We start from the raw sequence: 18,905 nt of genomic DNA, 5'->3' as shown, positions 1-18,905 counted from the left end.
AACCCAAAGCCATCCCTCCTGCTCCATGTCTTAAGCCACGTGTTAAGCTGAATTATCCTCCTACTTCTAACCTCACTAGCATGCGGCGCAGATAGCAAGTCTGAGATCACAACCTGGAGGTCCTGAACTTCAACCTAGCACTCAACTCCCTGAACTCTCCTTGCAGGACCTCCTCACTTTCTACCCACGTCATTGGTCCCTACATTGACCATGTCATCTGGCTGCTCACCCTCCCTCCTGAAAATGGCATGAACTCTATCTGAGATAACACAGACCCTGACACCTGGGAGGCCACATACCATCCATCTTCCATAGAACCCCTTATCACCTTTTCTCTTCCCTTCTTAGCCACAGGACCAGACCCCATACCAGAGACTTGATCACTGTGATTTGTCGCTGGTAGGTCATCTGCCCAACTGTATTCCAAATGGTATACTTGTTATTAAAAGGAACAGCCACAGGGGTTCCCTTCATTGCCTGCTCCCTTTCCCTCTCCTTACTGCCTCCTAGGTTTGATTGTGACCCTATAATTCCTATCACTCCCTCTGCCTCCCTAAATGATCCAGAGTTCATTTAGCTCTGGCTCCAATTTGTCAGGAGCTGCAGCTAGATCTACTTTTCACAGATCAAGTCATCTGGGAAACTGCTGGCTTTCCTGGCAACCCTTTCTGCTAGAGAAGCAGTCCCCTGTCTTGACTGCCGTACCCACTGGGGAAAAAATGATATACAAGACCTGCCCTTATCTGTGCCAACCTGCTGAATCCTTTTTGTTCCTCAAATAGGCATTTTATTCGTTTCAACTCCTGCACCACCACCTCAGCCTCTTCTTGCCCAAGCCTTTCCACGCTAACAGAGCCCACTCCAATGATAACAATTCTGGTACACAGTACTCACTTTTATAATGATGTTAAGATCAATTGCCCTTCAACTGTTGAACTTAATTGCCCAACTAACTGCTAAGTTTCTCCTTTTCAACCCTTTTGTCTTAACTTGAACTCGATTGCCCAATCAGCTGCTCCTTTATCTTCAATTGTTGAACTCAATGCTTCGACATGGTTGCTTTTGACTGACATGGGATAAGCTTTGGGAATGAATTGCCTTCTAAGTAGTTTTCCCTCTTTTTGTTCTATCACCATCAAGGAAATAAGCGCACAGGCCAAAATGTTTTTCTCCATATTTCTCACATCTGTAATCACCCACATTGTACTTCAAGTTTTTGTGATGGGTAGTGAATACAGGCCAAAATGTTTTTCTCCATATTTCTCACATCTGTAATCACCCACATTGTACTTCAAGTTTTTGTGATGGGTAGTGAATAAATGTCTCCTGTTTGCTTTTATTATGTGTTGTTCATTATTTTCCATATAATCTAAACTGACTTTTGAGCTAACCCTTGTATAAAGTAGGCCTTCCATTTTGTAATAGTTAATTTTTGTTTCTTTCTTATTGTATGGTTTAATACATCTCCACAAAACCCTTCTCTGCCCATGTATTTGATTTGTTTCAACACATCTTCAAATGAAAGCATGAGGCCAAGCAAGCTGAAACAATATTTAGAGACTCAAAGAGAAGAAAGATAAACCCCTGGATTCTTTCAAAATCATTTGAGCAATTTTGAGAGAAGGCCAATGCTTGCACAGATAATCACTAAAGCATCACATGAATTAGAAGTAGGCTTCTTGCATCATACAGAATAAATGAATTGATTAATAAAAGTGGAAATGCTCATAATGTCACTGAGTCACCTATTTTGCCTTCAGTGTCCATAATAATATCTGACATCATGAACTTAAATGCCAAAGAAACTATTCAGGCAATTCCTTTGAGTAATTTCTCGTTTCTAGAAGAATTGATGAGGTGGGAAGGGACTTGGAAAAACAAATAGTTATTTCATTGCCAATTTGAAAAATTCTCTTTACAATTAGATCAGTAGTTTTCCAACTTTCTTTCCAGTTACATTCTACTTAAGTAATCCCTATGCCATTGGTGCTCTGGTTAGTAAGGGATCACTTAAGGTGGTAAGTGAGTGCAAAGAAAAAGGTTGAAAACCATTGAGCTAACGGTTTGCATCTTGTAGTGTAGCCCAGTGGTTCTCAACCATTTTCTTTCCACTCACATATACCACTTTGTAATCCCTATGCCATAGGTGCACTGTGATTTGTAAGAGATTGCTTAAGGTGGTGTGTGAGTGGGAAGGCAAGGTTGAGAATCACTGCTCTAGACCCAATTGTTACTGAAATATTTTGCTTGAGAAAAATTGTCATTGGCCCATTTCCTTTGGAGTTATGAAAACATGCACATAACAAGTCAATTAGGTACGATTAAAACAGTGGTTTTCAAACTTTTTCTTCCCACCCACATCCCATCTTAAGCAATCCCTTACTAATCACAGAACACCTTGGGGTTTAGCCAATCTCAGATGTCTATGCATGCTCCTATAAATGTAGAAGTCTGAAATGAGCTCTAGATTAGTGGTTCTCAACCTTTTCTTTCAACTCACATACCACCTTAAGTATTCCCTATGCCATAGGTGCTCTGTGATTAGTAAAGGATTGCCTAAGGTGGTGTGTGGGTGGAAAGAAAATGTTTGAAAACCATTGTTTTAATCGTACCTAATTGACTCATTATGTGCAAAGGAAATGGGTCAATGACAATTTTTCTCAAGCACATTTCAGTAAAAATTGGATCTGGAGCAATGATTCTCAACCTTCCCTTCCCATTCACATACCACCTGAAGCAATCCCTTACTAATCACAGACCACTTTAAGCAATCCCTACAACATCTGTGCTATGTGAGAGGAAAGAAAAAGGTTGAGAAGCACTGCTCTAGATGAAATAGCTGAAGATTAAATGAGCTGGTGGTGAAATAGTGATGTATCCTCTACTAGTCTCAGTTTTGTTAGGTGGGTTAAGCACTGATGTGTTGCTGGGAGGACTTGACAGGACAGATGTGGGGTGGCTGTTGGCCTTTCAAAATAGGGCTTGATCATTCATGAATAATAAGTAATGTATCAAAGGGTACTGAATCTGGAACTCTACAGGAGAGTGTAAATGGTCAGATACTGAATGTATTCAAGGCAGTGATAGACCTGATATTAAGGAAGAGGAGATTAGTGTAAAGGAGTGGCATTATGATAAAAGATCATCCCCACACTAATCCTACCGTCCCACTCTTTGCTGTTTCCAGGTGTCTCTAGACACCTTGTGCTTTGAGCAAGTAGTCCTATTTGAATGGTCTGAAGCCCACCACGAGCCCCCAACGTAGATTACTTAAGGTGGTATGCAAGTAGAAAGAAAAAGTTTGAAATCCACTGCTATAGATCAATACTTACAGATTTTCCATTCTCTTTTATACATTGTGCACGCATGTTTTATTAAATTGTGCGCATTTTATTCCCGCTACAATTTTCCCATGCTCTTCTATTATGTTAATAAAAGTAACAATTGATTGCAAACCCTTGTATCTAGACGCATTTCTCACAAACCTGACACTTTCTCAACACAATGACCAGTGCGGGGAATGACACCGGGCCACAGGGAGAGTCTCCCAACAGCCTGCCACTATCATCCAATGCGGTAATGCTAGTGAGCCATGCAGTGACGATGATCATTGTTGATGTTACTCACCATTATCACCCTAATTTCAACTTTGTGTACAGGACCAGAACATCTTTGAGCCCTTTTTTTGGGGGAGGGAGGGAAATTGGGTTTAACATGCCTTCAAATACAGTGTTATTTGTGACTCTAGACGCCGACACTGTTGTGTTACACGTCCCGCCTCTTTTGCTCGCAGAATTCCGGCTTGCTCTGTGAATAAACACACAGACTCAAAAATGCCGGCTTTGTTCGTTTCAGTGTAAACGATCAAAGCCAGCTTAATGACAGGTCTTCCTTATTGAAATATCGTGGAATTTCTGTGTGGGGGGGGGGGAGGGAGAAAAAAACAAAAACATAATTGTCACATCCACACCTACCTTCTGAAGAAAGTTCCTGATCTGTTGGCCATATGTTTGGAAATTTTTCTTCGTTATGATGAGAAATCTTCTGTTATCAGCACTGGAGGTTTTCCTTAGACTGTATGATTTGTGAGCCACCAGTATGCTCTTTCTTCTTAATGATGTTCTAAACTCTTGATTTTGATAATCCTAAATTTTGGGCGATGTCTCTTACTGTTTTACTCTTATTTTTCAGCCTCATAATGGCATCTTTGACTTCCATTGGCACAACTCTGGTCCTCACTTTAAAAAAAAATGGCAACTACAGACTCCAAAGGAGTACTCACAAACACCTGTGAAGCCTAAGGTTCCAAACATTATGGTGCCCTGAAATGAGAGGATTAAATATATGGATGAGAAGAAGATGGAGGGTTATGGGCATTGTGCAGGGAGGTGGGACTAGAGAGGGGTGTTTGGTTTGGTGCGGACTTGAAGGACCTAATGGCCTGTTTCCATGCTGTAATTGTTATGTTATGTTAATATAAAAAGTGCTACAATTTCAACAAACCAAAATGTATACAAATATTCTTGAACAAAATCTGGAATGTGCATTTTAATTGCATATGAATTGTTTGATTACAAATTTAAAATTGTGGAGCACAGGGCCAAAAAAGACAAAGTGTCTTTGTCCCAAAAATTATTAGGGCACGGTATATTGATTTTAGTAAAGGATTTGATGAAGTCCCACATAGTAGGTCGTTATGGAAGGACACATGGGATAGGAGACCAACTAGTCAAATGGATTTTTTTTTAATTGGCTTAGTAATAGGAGTCACAGAGTGTTTGTGGGGTGGGGGGAGTTTTTCAGAATGGAGGACCATGACCAGTGGAATGCCTTACGGATTGGTACAAAGACCCTTGCATTTTTCTAATTATACATAAAAATAATTTGGACGAAGATGTTTGTGGTAAGTTTGCTGATGAGGTAAAAATATGTGCTGTGGTGGAAGGTTACTTGAGTTTTCAATGGAATTTAAATCAGATGGGGAACTGAACTAAAAGATGGCAAATGCAGTTCAACTCACAGGACAAGGTGTTGCATTTGGGTAAATCAAATCAGGGTCATTTACTCCATTAATGGCAGGGCTTAAGGAGTATTATAGAGCAGAGGGATCTTGGGGTGAAGGTACATAGCTTTTTACTCTATCTTCCTGTGCTGCCATCTTTAGTAAAGGGAACAGTTGGAGTGTGTGCCTTCATCAGTCAATGTACTGAATAAAATGTTGAAATTATACAAAATGTTGGTGAGGCCACACTTGGAATGCAGTTTTAGTCACCTTGCTCTATGAGGGTATTATAAAGTTGGAAAGGGTACAGAGAGGTTTACAAAATTGTTGCTAGGATTAGGGAAGTTGTGTCATCTTGAGAGACTAGAAAATCTAGCCCTGTTTTCCTGATAGCCTAGGAGGCCAAGGCATCTTATTGAGATCTATAAAATCATTAGGGACAAAATTCAGGTGATTAGTGGCAACCTCTTTCCTAAACTAGAAGAATTCATGATGAGAGGGGTGAGATTTAGAGGGGAATAGTTCTTCACTCAGGGTAGTGGGCATATGGAACAAGCCGCCAGACTATGTGGTAGAAGGAGGAATATTAGATTTAAGAAACACTCACAAAATTACATGGAAGGGAAGGAATTGGAGGGCTATGGCCTTAATGTGGGAAAGTGAGATTAAAGCAAGAGGACTCTTAATTTGACTTGGACAATCTGGAATGCTGGGCCTGTTTCTATGCTGTCTGATTGATATTCTATAAATGGCTTATCAACAAGTCACAAGATTTGGCTTGCCCTTTCTATTAAATATAATTTATTAATATGATGCCATTGTGAAATTAAATACAATTTTGTAAAGTTAATTTGGCAGTAACATGGTTCAATGGGTAAGGGGACTTTTCTGACACATCTCCCTATTATTTCTGGTAAGCACCAGCGACAGTCCAAATCTGGCACCTTCTTGTAAGTAGTTTGTACTTTCTTCCTGTGACTGTGTGGGTTTCCACTCACCCTCCAAAAACATATAAGTTAATTGGTGCATCTGGGCCGCATGGTCTCGTGGGCTGGAAGGGCATGTTAACATGCTGTATCTGTAAATGTAATTTAAAAAAAAATAAGTTGGGCCTCTCTTACTGTGTGCTGTAAGATTCTAACTAACATCTGACCAGTAGATGTAACATTGAAGACAAGTGAATTTAGTTTTTTCATAATTTATTGCTCAAAAATATCAAAGTTATCCTTTGTTCTCCAATGCTAAACAAAAATATGCAACAAACAGTATTCATCATTTGTAATTTTCTAAAGTGATTGCATTAACAGTTGGTTAGGTCAAAAAACAGACACCGACTTCTCTCACAAAAGATCTTGAATTTGTAGAAGGCAAATGCTGTTGGTTCCTGTCCTCAGGTATAACTGGTAGGATTCTCCATTTGCTTTACATATCACAACTGGGAAAGCAGCTCAGTTGTAGCATCCACATTCAGCTGTTCAGCCGGTGGAGGACAAGGAATCTGCAACATCAACATAAATTGGAGTTTTCATTAATCACAAGATTTAATGTTTAATTTTGTATGCAGAACTTAACTACAATCCTGATTTGTCTAACGAAGCCAGTATAGACTTAGTTTGTGTGCATTTTCACGGCATACCAAGATCAGTAAAAAATGGTTCACAGAAATAACCAATAGCATCCTCTTGACTCAAAGCCAGTTAAAGATATTTTTAAATTGTCAAAGCATTTTGAAAATACAAACTATTACCTGCAGTTGTTTCTTTGAAGTTGTGTCTTTGGATAAGTTCTTGATCTCTTTTTGTACTTCTGTAAATGCTTTATTGACTTTATTGACTTTTTCACTGTTCATAATATTGATCTGTTCAGGAAAAAAATAAAATTTTGATATACAGCAGGGTCACGAGCCTGGGCTTCCCAATTCACCTCTTTGATCTGATCTACACCCGCAGTACATTTGAATGGTGGGAGGAAACCAGAGCACCTGGTGTAAATCCATGCAGACACAGGAAGAATGCAGGCAGTGTGGGGTTTGAACCCTGGCTCTCCTTCTCTTTGGCTTGGCTTCGCGGACGAAGATTTATGGAGGGGGTAAAAAGTCCACGTCAGCTGCAGGCTCGTTTGTGGCTGACAAGTCCGATGCGGGACAGGCAGACACGGTTGCAGCGGTTGCAGGGGAAAATTGGTTGGTTGGGGTTGGGTGTTGGGTTTTTCCTCCTTTGCCTTTTGTCAGTGAGGTGGGCTCTGCGGTCTTCTTCAAAGGAGGTTGCTGCCCGCCAAACTGTGAGGCGCCAAGATGCACGGTTTGAGGCGTTATCAGCCCACTGGCGGTGGTCAATGTGGCAGGCACCAAGAGATTTCTTTAGGCAGTCCTTGTACCTTTTCTTTGGTGCACCTCTGTCACGGTGGCCAGTGGAGAGCTCGCCATATAACACGATCTTGGGAAGGCGATGGTCCTCCATTCTGGAGATGTGACCCATCCAGCGCAGCTGGATCTTCAGCAGCGTGGACTCGATGCTGTCGACCTCTGCCATCTCGAGTACTTCGACGTTAGGGATGAAAGCGCTCCAATGGATGTTGAGGATGGAGCGGAGACAACGCTGGTGGAAGCGTTCTAGGAGCCGTAGGTGGTGCCGGTAGAGGACCCATGATTCGGAGCCGAACAGGAGTGTGGGTATGACAACGGCTCTGTATACGCTTATCTTTGTGAGGTTTTTCAGATGGTTGTTTTTCCAGACTCTTTTGTGTAGTCTTCCAAAGGCGCTATTTGCCTTGGCGAGTCTGTTGTCTATCTCATTGTCGATCCTTGCATCTGATGAAATGGTGCAGCCGAGATAGGTAAACTGGTTGACCGTTTTGAGTTTTGTGTGCCTGATGGAGATGTGGGGGGGCTGGTAGTCATGGTGGGGAGCTGGCTGATGGAGGACCTCAGTTTTCTTCAGGCTGACTTCCAGGCCAAACATTTTGGCAGTTTCCGCAAAGCAGGACGTCAAGCGCTGAAGAGCTGGCTCTGAATGGGCAACTAAAGCGGAATCGTCTGCAAAGAGTAGTTCACGGACAAGTTTTTCTTGTGTCTTGGTGTGAGCTTGCAGGCGCCTCAGATTGAAGAGACTGCCATCCGTGCGGTACCGGATGTAAACCGGATGAACCCTGGCTGCTGGCACAGTAACAGCATTGCACCAACCGTGCTGCCCCAATTTTAAATTCCTTTAAGACAGTGCTAAAGAACTATTACACATTTAATAATGTAGGGTGCATGCACTAGATCCAGAAAATACAGCAATGGAGATAGTCTGGTGTGAACAAAAGTGGATAGCAGAAAACAAGACATCTCATTCCTTATCAGTCAAAGCTATTTGAACATGAAAAATATCCAAAGGACTTTTATATCCAGCTGAAGCTCCCAGGTTCCCAAAACACCTGAGAATATTCTGCTGACAATCTGGGAATATTCTTTTCAGTTCGCTCCTGGATTATCTCCAAATACCTGTATTTTCAAGCCAGGTTTAAAAACTACTGTAGGTTCATGTGCCTCTACCATCAAAGTTAAAGTAGAGCAAATCTCTTTCTTCCCCATGAAGCTTGCTTGTTCTGTCTCATTTGCCCCCTGAAATTTCAAAGTATTTTAGTGTGGATTCTACACAAACAGAATTTTTTTTTGTCATGGCAGCTAGCTTTGGCATACCATCAAGAAAAATTCAATTATTTTCTTTAACCTTGGTGTCAATCACTTGCAGTGTTATAGATAGATATAAATTACATTTTTTTTCCTCAGCAAGTTAGTCAACGATTTAACAGCCTTTACACAAATTAGTGCAACAAATTATGTATATTTAAGAGACAAGTCACAAAAGTATTGAGTAAACTCGGTTCTTGTGTAGATTCTAGCAAATAGAATCTAATAAGCCACCATCCCAAAAGCATAGCTTGCAATCACACCTAGGAATAAGAAATAATAACTGCAAATGTTAACCTGTTGAAATACTCCCCCCCTTCTCCCCACAAAAAAAATCCATGTGAAAAAATGTCATGGATGGCTTTAACTTCCTCCAGTATTGATAGGGACTTCTCTGGTACAAAATGCTTCGATGTGACAAAATTTCTTCAGTGTATCCAAATATTTCTTGAAATAGTACATGAATAATACAACCAGAGGAGAGGGACCATACTGGACTTTGTTTTAGGAAATAAGTTCAGTGGGAAAAACATTTTGGGATTTGTGATTACAGCTCCTTAAGCTTTAAGATAGTGTGAACAAGGATAAATTTGGACTTGTAGAAAACTAAATTTGAGAAGGGCAAATATGAAATTATTTGACAGGAGCTAGAGAGTGTTAAATGGGAGCAGCTGTTATTGAGCAAGTCACATCTGAGTCAAAAAGATAGAGGAGGCACGTGTAAAGCTAAATCAGACAAGCCTGGGAGGAAGATAAAGATGGCAGGAAAGAGCTCAAGCAAGGAATTCGAAAGGCAGAAAAGGGGTCACAGAATTTCCTTGGCGAGTAGGATTTGAGAATTTCAAAGCATTTTATAAATAACAGGCTAGAGCGAGGGAAAATCAACCAGTGACATATAGCAAGCATTGTACTCAGATGCCCAGAATCAAATATAGAAAATACAAGGGACAACCATAATTGAATTCTTATAAAGTTTGAGATCAATGTCCATAAATGGATTCAATTTGCATTCCCCAGTTCCCCACCTGCTGCAGCTTCTCCTCCCAATAACTGTCTGTATAGCTCAGGTCCAAATAGCAAAGATATGTACATGAAAATGATATTTTTACGGAGGAGCTAGTGGAGTTGTTCAAGTGAACCGGTATGGACTTGAAGGGCCGACATGGCCTGTTTCCATGCTGTAAATGGTTATATGGTTATGGTTAATACATCAAGAACAAGAGGATAACTAGGGAACATTCAAAGATAAAGCAGGGAATTTAGGCTTGGACATGGGCAATATACTAAATATATACAGTACTTTGCATCAGCATTCACCAAGAAAAAATATGGATGATAATGAGCTAGGTCATTTGGAGAACAATAAGATGATGGTGCTAGATCTTTTGAAAAGCATTAAGGTGGACAAGTCCTCAGGACCTGATGAGTTATATCCTAGGTAATTTTAAGAAGATAGGTGAGCAGAGGCTGAGGAAGAGCTCCCTGTGAGGTAAGGATTGGTAAATTTGTTTCGAGTTTCGAATTTAGAAGGCAGTTGGGGTAGTCCTGTGCTCCCGATTGCGGAATGTTGGGGAACTGGAGTAGCCGCTGGATTAACTGCGGATCATAAGGGAGGCAGTGATAGATAGGAGTTACAGGGAGGCAGTTATCCCTAGCAGACAGGAATCAGGAAACTGGATGACTGTGAGGAAACGGAAAGGGAAAAGGGGGAGACAGGCAGTCCAGAGTACCCCTGTCTGTTCCCCTCTGCAACGATATACTGCTTTGGATACTATTAGGGGGTACAAGTCACAGCGCTCAGGTCTCTAGCACAGGGGCTGGACCCTTGGCTCAGAAGGGAAGGGGGGAAAAAGAGAAGGCTCTTGTAGTTGGGGATTCACTGGTTAGAGGTGCAGAGGTTTGCTGGACGAGATTAGGGCTCCCGGTTGGAATTTGCCTCCCAGGTGCCAGGGTCAGTGATGTGTCTGATCGAGTCCACAGCATTCTGGAGGGAAAGGGCGAGCTGCAAGAAATCGTGGTCCACGTGGGGACTAATGACATTTAGAAGTGGGGACGAGGTCCTGAACAAAGGTTGAAAAGAGCGAGGGAAAAAGTTGAAATGCAGAACCTCAAGGGTGGCAATCTCGGGATTGCAGCCTATGCCATGTGCTAGCGAGGATAGAAATAGGAAGTTGTGGAGGATGAATGCGGGGCTCAGGAGCTTGTGCAAGGGGCAAGGGTTTAGATTTCTGGATCATTGGGATCTCTTCTGGGGAAAGTCTGACCTGCACAAAATGGTCGGGCAGCATTGGAACTGGAGGGGGTCCAATATCCTGGCGGGCAGGCTTGCAAGAGCTGTTGGGCAGTGTTTAAATTAGTTCACCAGGGGGGTGGGAATCAGAATGAGAGCATGGTGATGAGTGAGGAAGAACACCTAGATTGGAAGGAAGGAAGGGAGGAAACAGAACGTAAAAATTAATACAGGAGGGAAAGAGGTAAAGGTAATAGTAACCAAAGGAGTATTTGTGGAGAACATTCTCTTAAGTGCATATATTTTAATGAAGGAGCATTGTAAATAAGAAGGATGAGCTTAAGGCATAGGTAAACACATGGAAATATAATATTGTGGCCATCGGTGAAACTTGGTTGCAGGAAGGGCATGTTTGGCAGTTAAATATTCCAGGATTCCATTGTTTTAGGCATGATAGAACAAACATAGAAACATAGAAGATAGGAGAAGGAGTAGGTCATTCGACCCTTCGAGCCTGCTCCGCCATTCAACGAGATCATGGCTGATCTTAAAGTTCAGTACCCCGTCCCCGCCTTCTCTCCATAACCTTTAATACCCTTATACTGAAGAAATAGATCTAATTCCCTCTTAAATATATTTAATGAACCTGCCTCTACTGCCCTCTGTGGCAATGAATTCCACAGATTCACCACCCTCTGGGTAAAGAAATTCCTCCTCATCTCGGTCCTAAATGGTTTGCCTATTATCCTCAAACCATGGCCCTGGGTTCTGGACTCCCCCACCATCGGAAACATCCCTTCCGCATCCATTCTGTCCAGTCCTGCCAGAATTTTATATGTCTCTATGAGATCCCCTCTCAATCTTCTAAACTCCAACGAGTACAATCCCAATTTGCGCAATCTTTCCTCACAAGTCATTCCTGCCATTCCAGGTATCAGCCTGGTGAATCGCCTCTGCACTCCCTCCATTGCAAGAACATCCTTCCTTAGATAAGGTGACCAAAACTGCACACAATACTCCAGGTGGGGTCTCACCAAGGCCCTGTACAGCTGCAGTAAGGTATCCTTGTTCCTATACTCAAACCCTCTTGATATGAAGGCCAACATACCATTTGCCTTTTTAACCGCCTGCTGTACCTGCATGCTCGCCTTCAGAAACTGGTGTACAAGTACCCCTATGTCTCTCTGCACTTCCCCATCTCTTAATCTATTGCCATTCAAATAGTAATCTGCCCTCCGGTTTGTATTACCAAAGTGGATAACCTCACATTTATCCACATTGTAGTGCATTTGCCATGTATCTGCCCAGTCCCTCAATTTATCCAAATTACACTGGAGCTTCCTGACCCCCTCTTCCGTGCACACAACCCTTAGTGTCATCTGCAAATTTGGAGATATTACATCCAATCCCCTCATCCAGATCATTAATGTAAATTGTGAACAGCTGGGGTCCCAGTACAGATCCCTGTGGCACCCCACTGGTCACTGCCAGCCACTCAGAAAACGAGCCATTTATCCCAACTCTCTGTCTTCTACCTGCCAGCCAGTTCTCAATCCACATCAATACTTTGCCCCCAATCCCTTGAGCCTTGATTTTGTAAGCCAGTCGTTTATGCGGGACCTTATCGAAAGCTTTTGGAAGTCCAGGTACACCACATCCACTGGCTCTCCCCCATCTATTTTACCTGTCACCATCTCAAAGAATTCCAATAGATTTGTCAAGCACGATTTACCTTTTGTAAATCCATGTTGACTCCTTCCGATCCTTTCTCTGCCAGTCATATGCTCCGCTATTACATCCTTAATAATGGATTCCATAATTTTGCCCACTGCAGATGTAAGGCTCACTGGCCTATAATTCCCCACTTTTTCTCTACCCCCCTTTTTAAATAGTGGGGTAACATTAGCTACCCTCCAATCCATGGGTACTGATCCTGAGTCTATCGAGTTCTGTAAAATAATTCTTATCTGAATGGTCACTTCCTTAAGTACCCTAGGATGTAGATTATCAGGCCCTTGGGATTTATCTGCCTTCAATCCCATCAATTTCCCCAAGACCATGTCCTTAGAGATACTGATTTCTTTCAGTTCCTCCCTTGCATTAGTCTCTATATTTCCCAACATCCTTGGGAGGTTATTTGGGGGATAATGGGGATAAAAGGTGGAGGAGTTGCATTGCTTATTAGAGAGAACATTACAGTAGTGCTGTGGCAGGATGGTTTGTAGGGATTGTCCAGCGAGGCTATTTGGGTAGAATTGAGGAATGGCAGAGGCATGAAAACATTAATGGGAATGTATTAAAGACCACCAAATTGTCTGAAGGAATTAGAGGTACAAATTTAAACGGAGATTGCATATATGTGTATAAACACAAGATAGTAGTTATGGGAGATTTCAACTTTTTGCACATTAACTGGGCCACCCATACAATAAGAGGCTGGATGGGTTAGAGTTTGTTAAGTGTATTCAGGAAAGTTTTCTTAATCAGTACATAGAAGAATCAACTTGTGATTATGGGCTGAAATGGCACATTACTGTGCTGTATTTCTAAATCAAAAATTATATTGAATTATATCCTAGCTTCTATATTCTGTTCCTACAAAATGAATACTTGCATAGCATTTGCCTTCCTCAACTTGCATGTTAACCTTTCAGGAATCCTGCACGAGGACTCCCAAGGTCCTTAGGAGTTCTGCTTTCTGAATTCTTTTCACATTTTTATTCCTTTATTCCATCTATCCTTTAATCCTCTATCAAACTGCATGACTATACATTTCCTAATGCTGTATCGTATGCTCATACTAAACTCTCCAGATATAAGGGCAGTGCAATTAGTGCAACACTTACAGTGCCAATGACTGGGACTGGGGTTCAAATCCCTTGCTGTCTGTAAGGAGTTTGTATGTTCTCCCCTTGTTTGTATGGGTTTTCCCTGGGGGCTCTGGTTTCCTCCCACCCTTCAAAATATACCGTGGGTGTAGGTCAATCAGGCGTAATCAGGCTGCACAGGCTCATGGGCCGAAAGGGCCTGTTACCTTGCTACATGTCTAAATTTAAACCCCTCTGCAGGCCAAACACAGACCTTTCTAGAACACTAATCACCTGCAGCCAGCCAGAAAAAGACCATTTTATTCCTCTTCTTTGCTTCTGCCAGTTTGCCAATCTTCTATCCATGATAGTATCATTCCTGCAATACGATGAACTCCTCTCATTTAGCAGCCTCCTCTGTGGCACCTTGACAATGACCTTCCAAAGATCCAATTTCAGAGAACCGGTCATTTTTTTTTAACAACAGCAAATCACTTGTAACAGTGTTTATACAACAACAACAAATGCTTTTTAAGCATTAAAGTTTAATTCTCTCCCAAAAAAATGGCCGCTGCTGCTGCCGGCATAGGCACCCCAACGCCCCGGTCAATTCAGCTCCAAAAAAGTTTTGGATAAATGAGGATTTCAGATATCCTCATTTATTCAAATTTTTTTTTTAAAATTCAGATTACTGAGGATTTTGGAGAATCAGATTTCAGATAATCAGAGTTGTACTGTAAAAACATCCACTATGTCTATTCTGAATGTTACTTCCTCAAAGAATTCTAACAGATTTGTCTAGATCTGCCCTGAAGGAAACCATGCATACTTCATCTTATTACATGCTTGTAAGCATCATGAAATCTCACCCTTAATAAATGTCTCCAAAATCTTACCAACTGCTGAAGTCAGGCTAATCGGTCTACAATTTCCTGTCTTTTGCGTCTTTCCCTTCTTGAAGGGCTGAGTGACAGCTGCAAATTTCCAGTCCTCTAAAACCATTCCTGCCTCTCGTGATTCCTGAAAGATCACTACTAATGCATCCATAATTTCTTTAGCTACCTTTCAGAACCCTGGGGTGAAATCCATCCAGTCCTGTGACTCGTCCCTTCTTGATACCCTTCCGCTTCCAAAGCACCCTCTCCTCAAGTTATAACTACACTTTTGTCCCAACCCTCTAAATTTCTACATGTTGCTGTTGTCTTCCACAGTGAAGATAGATGCAAAACACTTATTCAGTTAATCGACCATTTCTTTGTACCCCATGACCATTTCTCCAGTGTTATTTCCCAGCGGTCTGATGCCCACTCTTGTTTCTTTTATACTTTATATATTTGAAAAAAATAGTTTCCTCTTTTATGTTATTGGCTAGCTTGCCTTCATATTTCATCTTTTCTCCCCATTGTTATTTAAATCGACTTTTTCTTTTAAAAAAGCTTCCCAATCTTCTTGGTTCCTGCTAACTTTTGCTTTATGCCGTCTTTGACTTTGGTTGTCAGTCACAGTTGCCTCTTCCTCCCTTTGGAATGTTGTTTTATTGTAATGTCATTACAGTGCCACACCGTACCTGGGTTCAAATCCCACTCTGTCTGTAAGGAGTTTATACATTCTCCCTGTGTCTGTGTGGGTTTTCTCCAGGGGCTCCCGTCTCCTCCCACCCTTCAAAAACACAGTGTAAATTGATAGGGTGTACATTGGGCAGCATGGACTTGTAGGGCCAAATTGGCTTGTTACCGTGCTGGGTGTCTAAATTTTTTAAAATAAATGTAAAAATCATGCTATTGCCATCCTACTGGCATCTCTGCTCGAGTCCCCTTCCAATCAACTTTAGCAGCTCTTCTCTCATGCCTCTGTAGTTACCTTTACTTAACTGTAATATTGGCACATCTTATTTTAGCTTCTCCCTCTCAAACTGAAGGATGAATTATATTATATTGTGATCATTGCCTCTTAAAGAGTTTCTTTACCTTCAGCTCTCTAATCAAATCTGGTTCATAAGCCTGCATGTGTGTAGGATTAGGAGAGCCTTGAGCTTTATCAGTTCTCAAAATAAAATCACTTAATTGAAATAACACAAGCCAAAAAAATTATTTAACCGAAAATATATTTATAATGCATTACAATCAACCCTGAGGAGTTATTCTTTTAAGGTATGGCAGGATATAAATCAATTGGAAATTTAGACAAGAGTTTTAAATTAAACATAGAGCACTGTAATCGGCTAATTCAGCCCTACAAGACTGTGCCACCCATTTTACACCCCATTAACCTACACCCCAGTACGTTTTTGGAGGGTGGGAGGAAACTGGAGCCCTCTGAGGAAACCTATGCAGACTTGGGAGAAGGTACAAACTCCTTATAGGCAGCGCAGGATTTGAACCCAAGTCCGGTCCTGATCACTGGTGCTGTAAAAGCATTGCACTAACTGCCACGCCAACCGTGCCACCCATCACCCATCATGCTGCTCGTATTCTGGACAAACACACGATGATGTATTTTGGGAGGCAAAAAGCAAGATTAAGGTAAATGACAGGACCCTTAGCAACAATGATGTACATAGGAGCTTGGAGTACATGCCCACAGCTCCCTCATATTGGTTGCCTTCATTAGTTGGGGTATTGAATATAGAAGTTGGGCAGTCATAAAATTTTGAAGCAGTATAAAACTTGTATTTGGTCAAACTTTGAATATTGTGTGTGGTATGCTCACTATACTATAGAGAGGATGCGGAGACTTGAGACAGTGAAGATGCTCACCAGGATAATGCCTGGACTGGTGTATTACCTATGAAAGGTTAGACCAGGGGTTCCCAACCATTTTATTTCCCCCACTCAAATACCACTTTAAGTAATCCCTATGCCACATGTGCTCTGTGATTAGTAAGGGATTGCTTAAGGTGGTATGTGAGTGGGAAGGGAAGGAGGAGAACCATTGCCCTACACCCAATTGTTACTGAAGCATTTTGCTTGAGAAAAATTGGCACTGGCCCATTTCCTTTGGAGTTATGAAACCGTGCACATAATGAGTTAATTAGGTACAATTAAAACGGTGGTTTTCAACCTTTTTCTTTCTACCCACATACCACCTTAAGCAATCCCTTATTAATCACAGAGCACCTATGGCATAGGGGATACTTAAAGTGGTATGTGAGTGGAAAGAAAAAGTTGAGAACGACTGGGTTAGACATGATTTCTCTGGGGCATCAGAGGCTGGGGTGGGGGGGTGGGGGGGCCACCTGATCTGATAGAATATACAAAGGCATGAGAGTCATAGATAAGGTAGACAGTCAAAGTCTTCCCCCACCCTAAGGTGGAAACATTAAATACAAGGAGCAAGGAGGAAAGTTTAAAAGATTTGTAGAACTATTTAAAAATTTATTTACACAGAGTGATTGATAGTGTGATGGAACACACTGCCAAAGTGGTAGCATATATAATAGTAACATTTTGGAGGCATTTGCTAGAAACACCATGTATCAGAATTTTCACATCAAATGATCGATAAATGATATCGGACTATCTAGTTTAATAAAGAAATACTTTACCTGAAATCTATGAAAAATCCTAAAGTTTATTAACCACTACCTTAGTATGTTAAAGCCACAATGTTGTACAATCAGCTATCTAAATTGTGTTCTTTATGATGTTATACCTTTACTTGATCATGCTGCGTTTGATGTGTGATGGCTGAAGTTCAGATCATATATGATATCTGGTTACTTGATATCATCCATATCCTGCTACATCCAAAATAATTATTCCTGGAGAGTTTGTCCATGCAATTTTTTTTCAGAATCTACTGCAAGCTTTAACATTTTGAATAGCAGATTATTATTTTTATAATACATTTAAGATCACATTAAATTTTGACCAAATATCTCTAACCAAAAAAAACTTAATTATATGCTGTATTTAAAAACACTGAATGCAAGCATCAGATAAAATAATTCAATACCATTCAATACTATCATTCAATAGCAAGGTCAAGACAAATGCAATGCACAAATGTGTTGGAGAATAAAACTTAGCAAATTGAAAGCAGACTGACTTGTCAGATAAATGTTTCCGATTTAAACAAGATATTGGTACATTTTTGCATTCTACATGGACATGTTCAAAATTGAATTCTTTTTGGGTTAATTTAATAGATTTTTTTTTTACAAGAAGTAACTGGAACTCCACTTTCACGTGATCCTATGATATTTTTATTGGGAGACGTAACTAGGGCTTGCTAAGATTCCAAATTGAAATGGTCCCAGGACTTTTTCATGATAGCGCTAGTAGTTGCAACAAAGTGTATAGCAGTCTCATGGAAATTGGACACAGATTTGGTAATAGAGCGGAGGCATAATGAAATCCAAAGTTGTATGCCTTTGGGAAAAAATTATATATAATTTAAAGAATAAATATGAATAATTTTTGAAAATCTGGATGCATTATATGCAAAAGACTGGTGCCTTTAGTTTATGTGAAAGAAGTCACTCCCCGATCTCACCTTTAAGATGTAATATGTTAATCCATATATTCAATGTGGTATATATGGGTGTAATTATTATCATGAGTTATTAGAACAATTTGCAACTGTGTAAATGTGTCACAATATCCATTAGAACTAGTTAGTTCATGTAGACGTTATTTTTCATTTCTTTCCTTTTTGGGCTTTAGGTTTCTTTGTGGGAGGGTATGGGTGGGGAGTGGGAGAAAATGATTTAAAAAAAGCATGTGTGTAGTTAATTAGATTAAGATTTGGTTCTATATGTATTTTGATTACATGGGTTTATAAAATAAAATTTCAAAAAAGTGCTGGAGAAATTCATGTAGTATCCACAGAAATTGCCAATCCTTCTTGACCTGCCGAGTTTCTCCAGCACTTTTGTGAATTGCATTTTAATCGCTGCATCTGTACTTTCCTGTTTAACTCCAAGTCAGGACAAAACTGTATTAGCATTACTTAAAAGCATAAAATCCAGGAAGAGTTGTTCCCACATTGTTGCAATGCACATAAAAGGTTATCAAATCCCCAAACAGCATGATATAAAATGCACAATAATAAGCTGATGCACATTAGAAAGGACATGTTGTGAGACTGTGGATTCAATGCCAAAAAAAGACTGGGCACCAAATTCTCTAAACACTGCAAGTTAACCTAGAGAAAACATGGATGTCAGATACTATACAATGCTGCAACTATTGA

General features: G+C 40.7%; 1 protein-coding gene across 4 annotated transcripts in view; it reads right to left on the bottom strand.

The window, feature by feature from the left end:
* Positions 1 to 6,184: 6,184 nt before the first annotated feature.
* LOC138755649 (ribosomal biogenesis factor-like) overlaps positions 6,185 to 18,905 on the bottom strand; it is a 19,887-nt gene continuing 7,166 nt past the window's right edge. For all 4 annotated transcript variants that reach the window (XM_069922023.1, XM_069922024.1, XM_069922021.1 and 1 more), the window contains exons 3-4: positions 6,750 to 6,860; positions 6,185 to 6,500 (exon numbers count right to left, since the gene is read on the bottom strand). In XM_069922023.1, coding sequence (XP_069778124.1) covers positions 6,432 to 6,500; positions 6,750 to 6,860 — 180 coding nt within the window. In that variant the 3' untranslated portion in view covers positions 6,185 to 6,431. The remainder of the gene's footprint in view (positions 6,501 to 6,749; positions 6,861 to 18,905) is intronic.

The sequence above is a fragment of the Narcine bancroftii genome, chromosome 2 (genome assembly GCF_036971445.1).
Source record: "Narcine bancroftii isolate sNarBan1 chromosome 2, sNarBan1.hap1, whole genome shotgun sequence".
Taxonomy (NCBI): Eukaryota; Metazoa; Chordata; class Chondrichthyes; order Torpediniformes; family Narcinidae; genus Narcine; species Narcine bancroftii.
The sequence above is the reverse complement of the archived record's forward strand: the minus strand, read 5'-3'. Positions and strand labels throughout refer to the sequence as shown.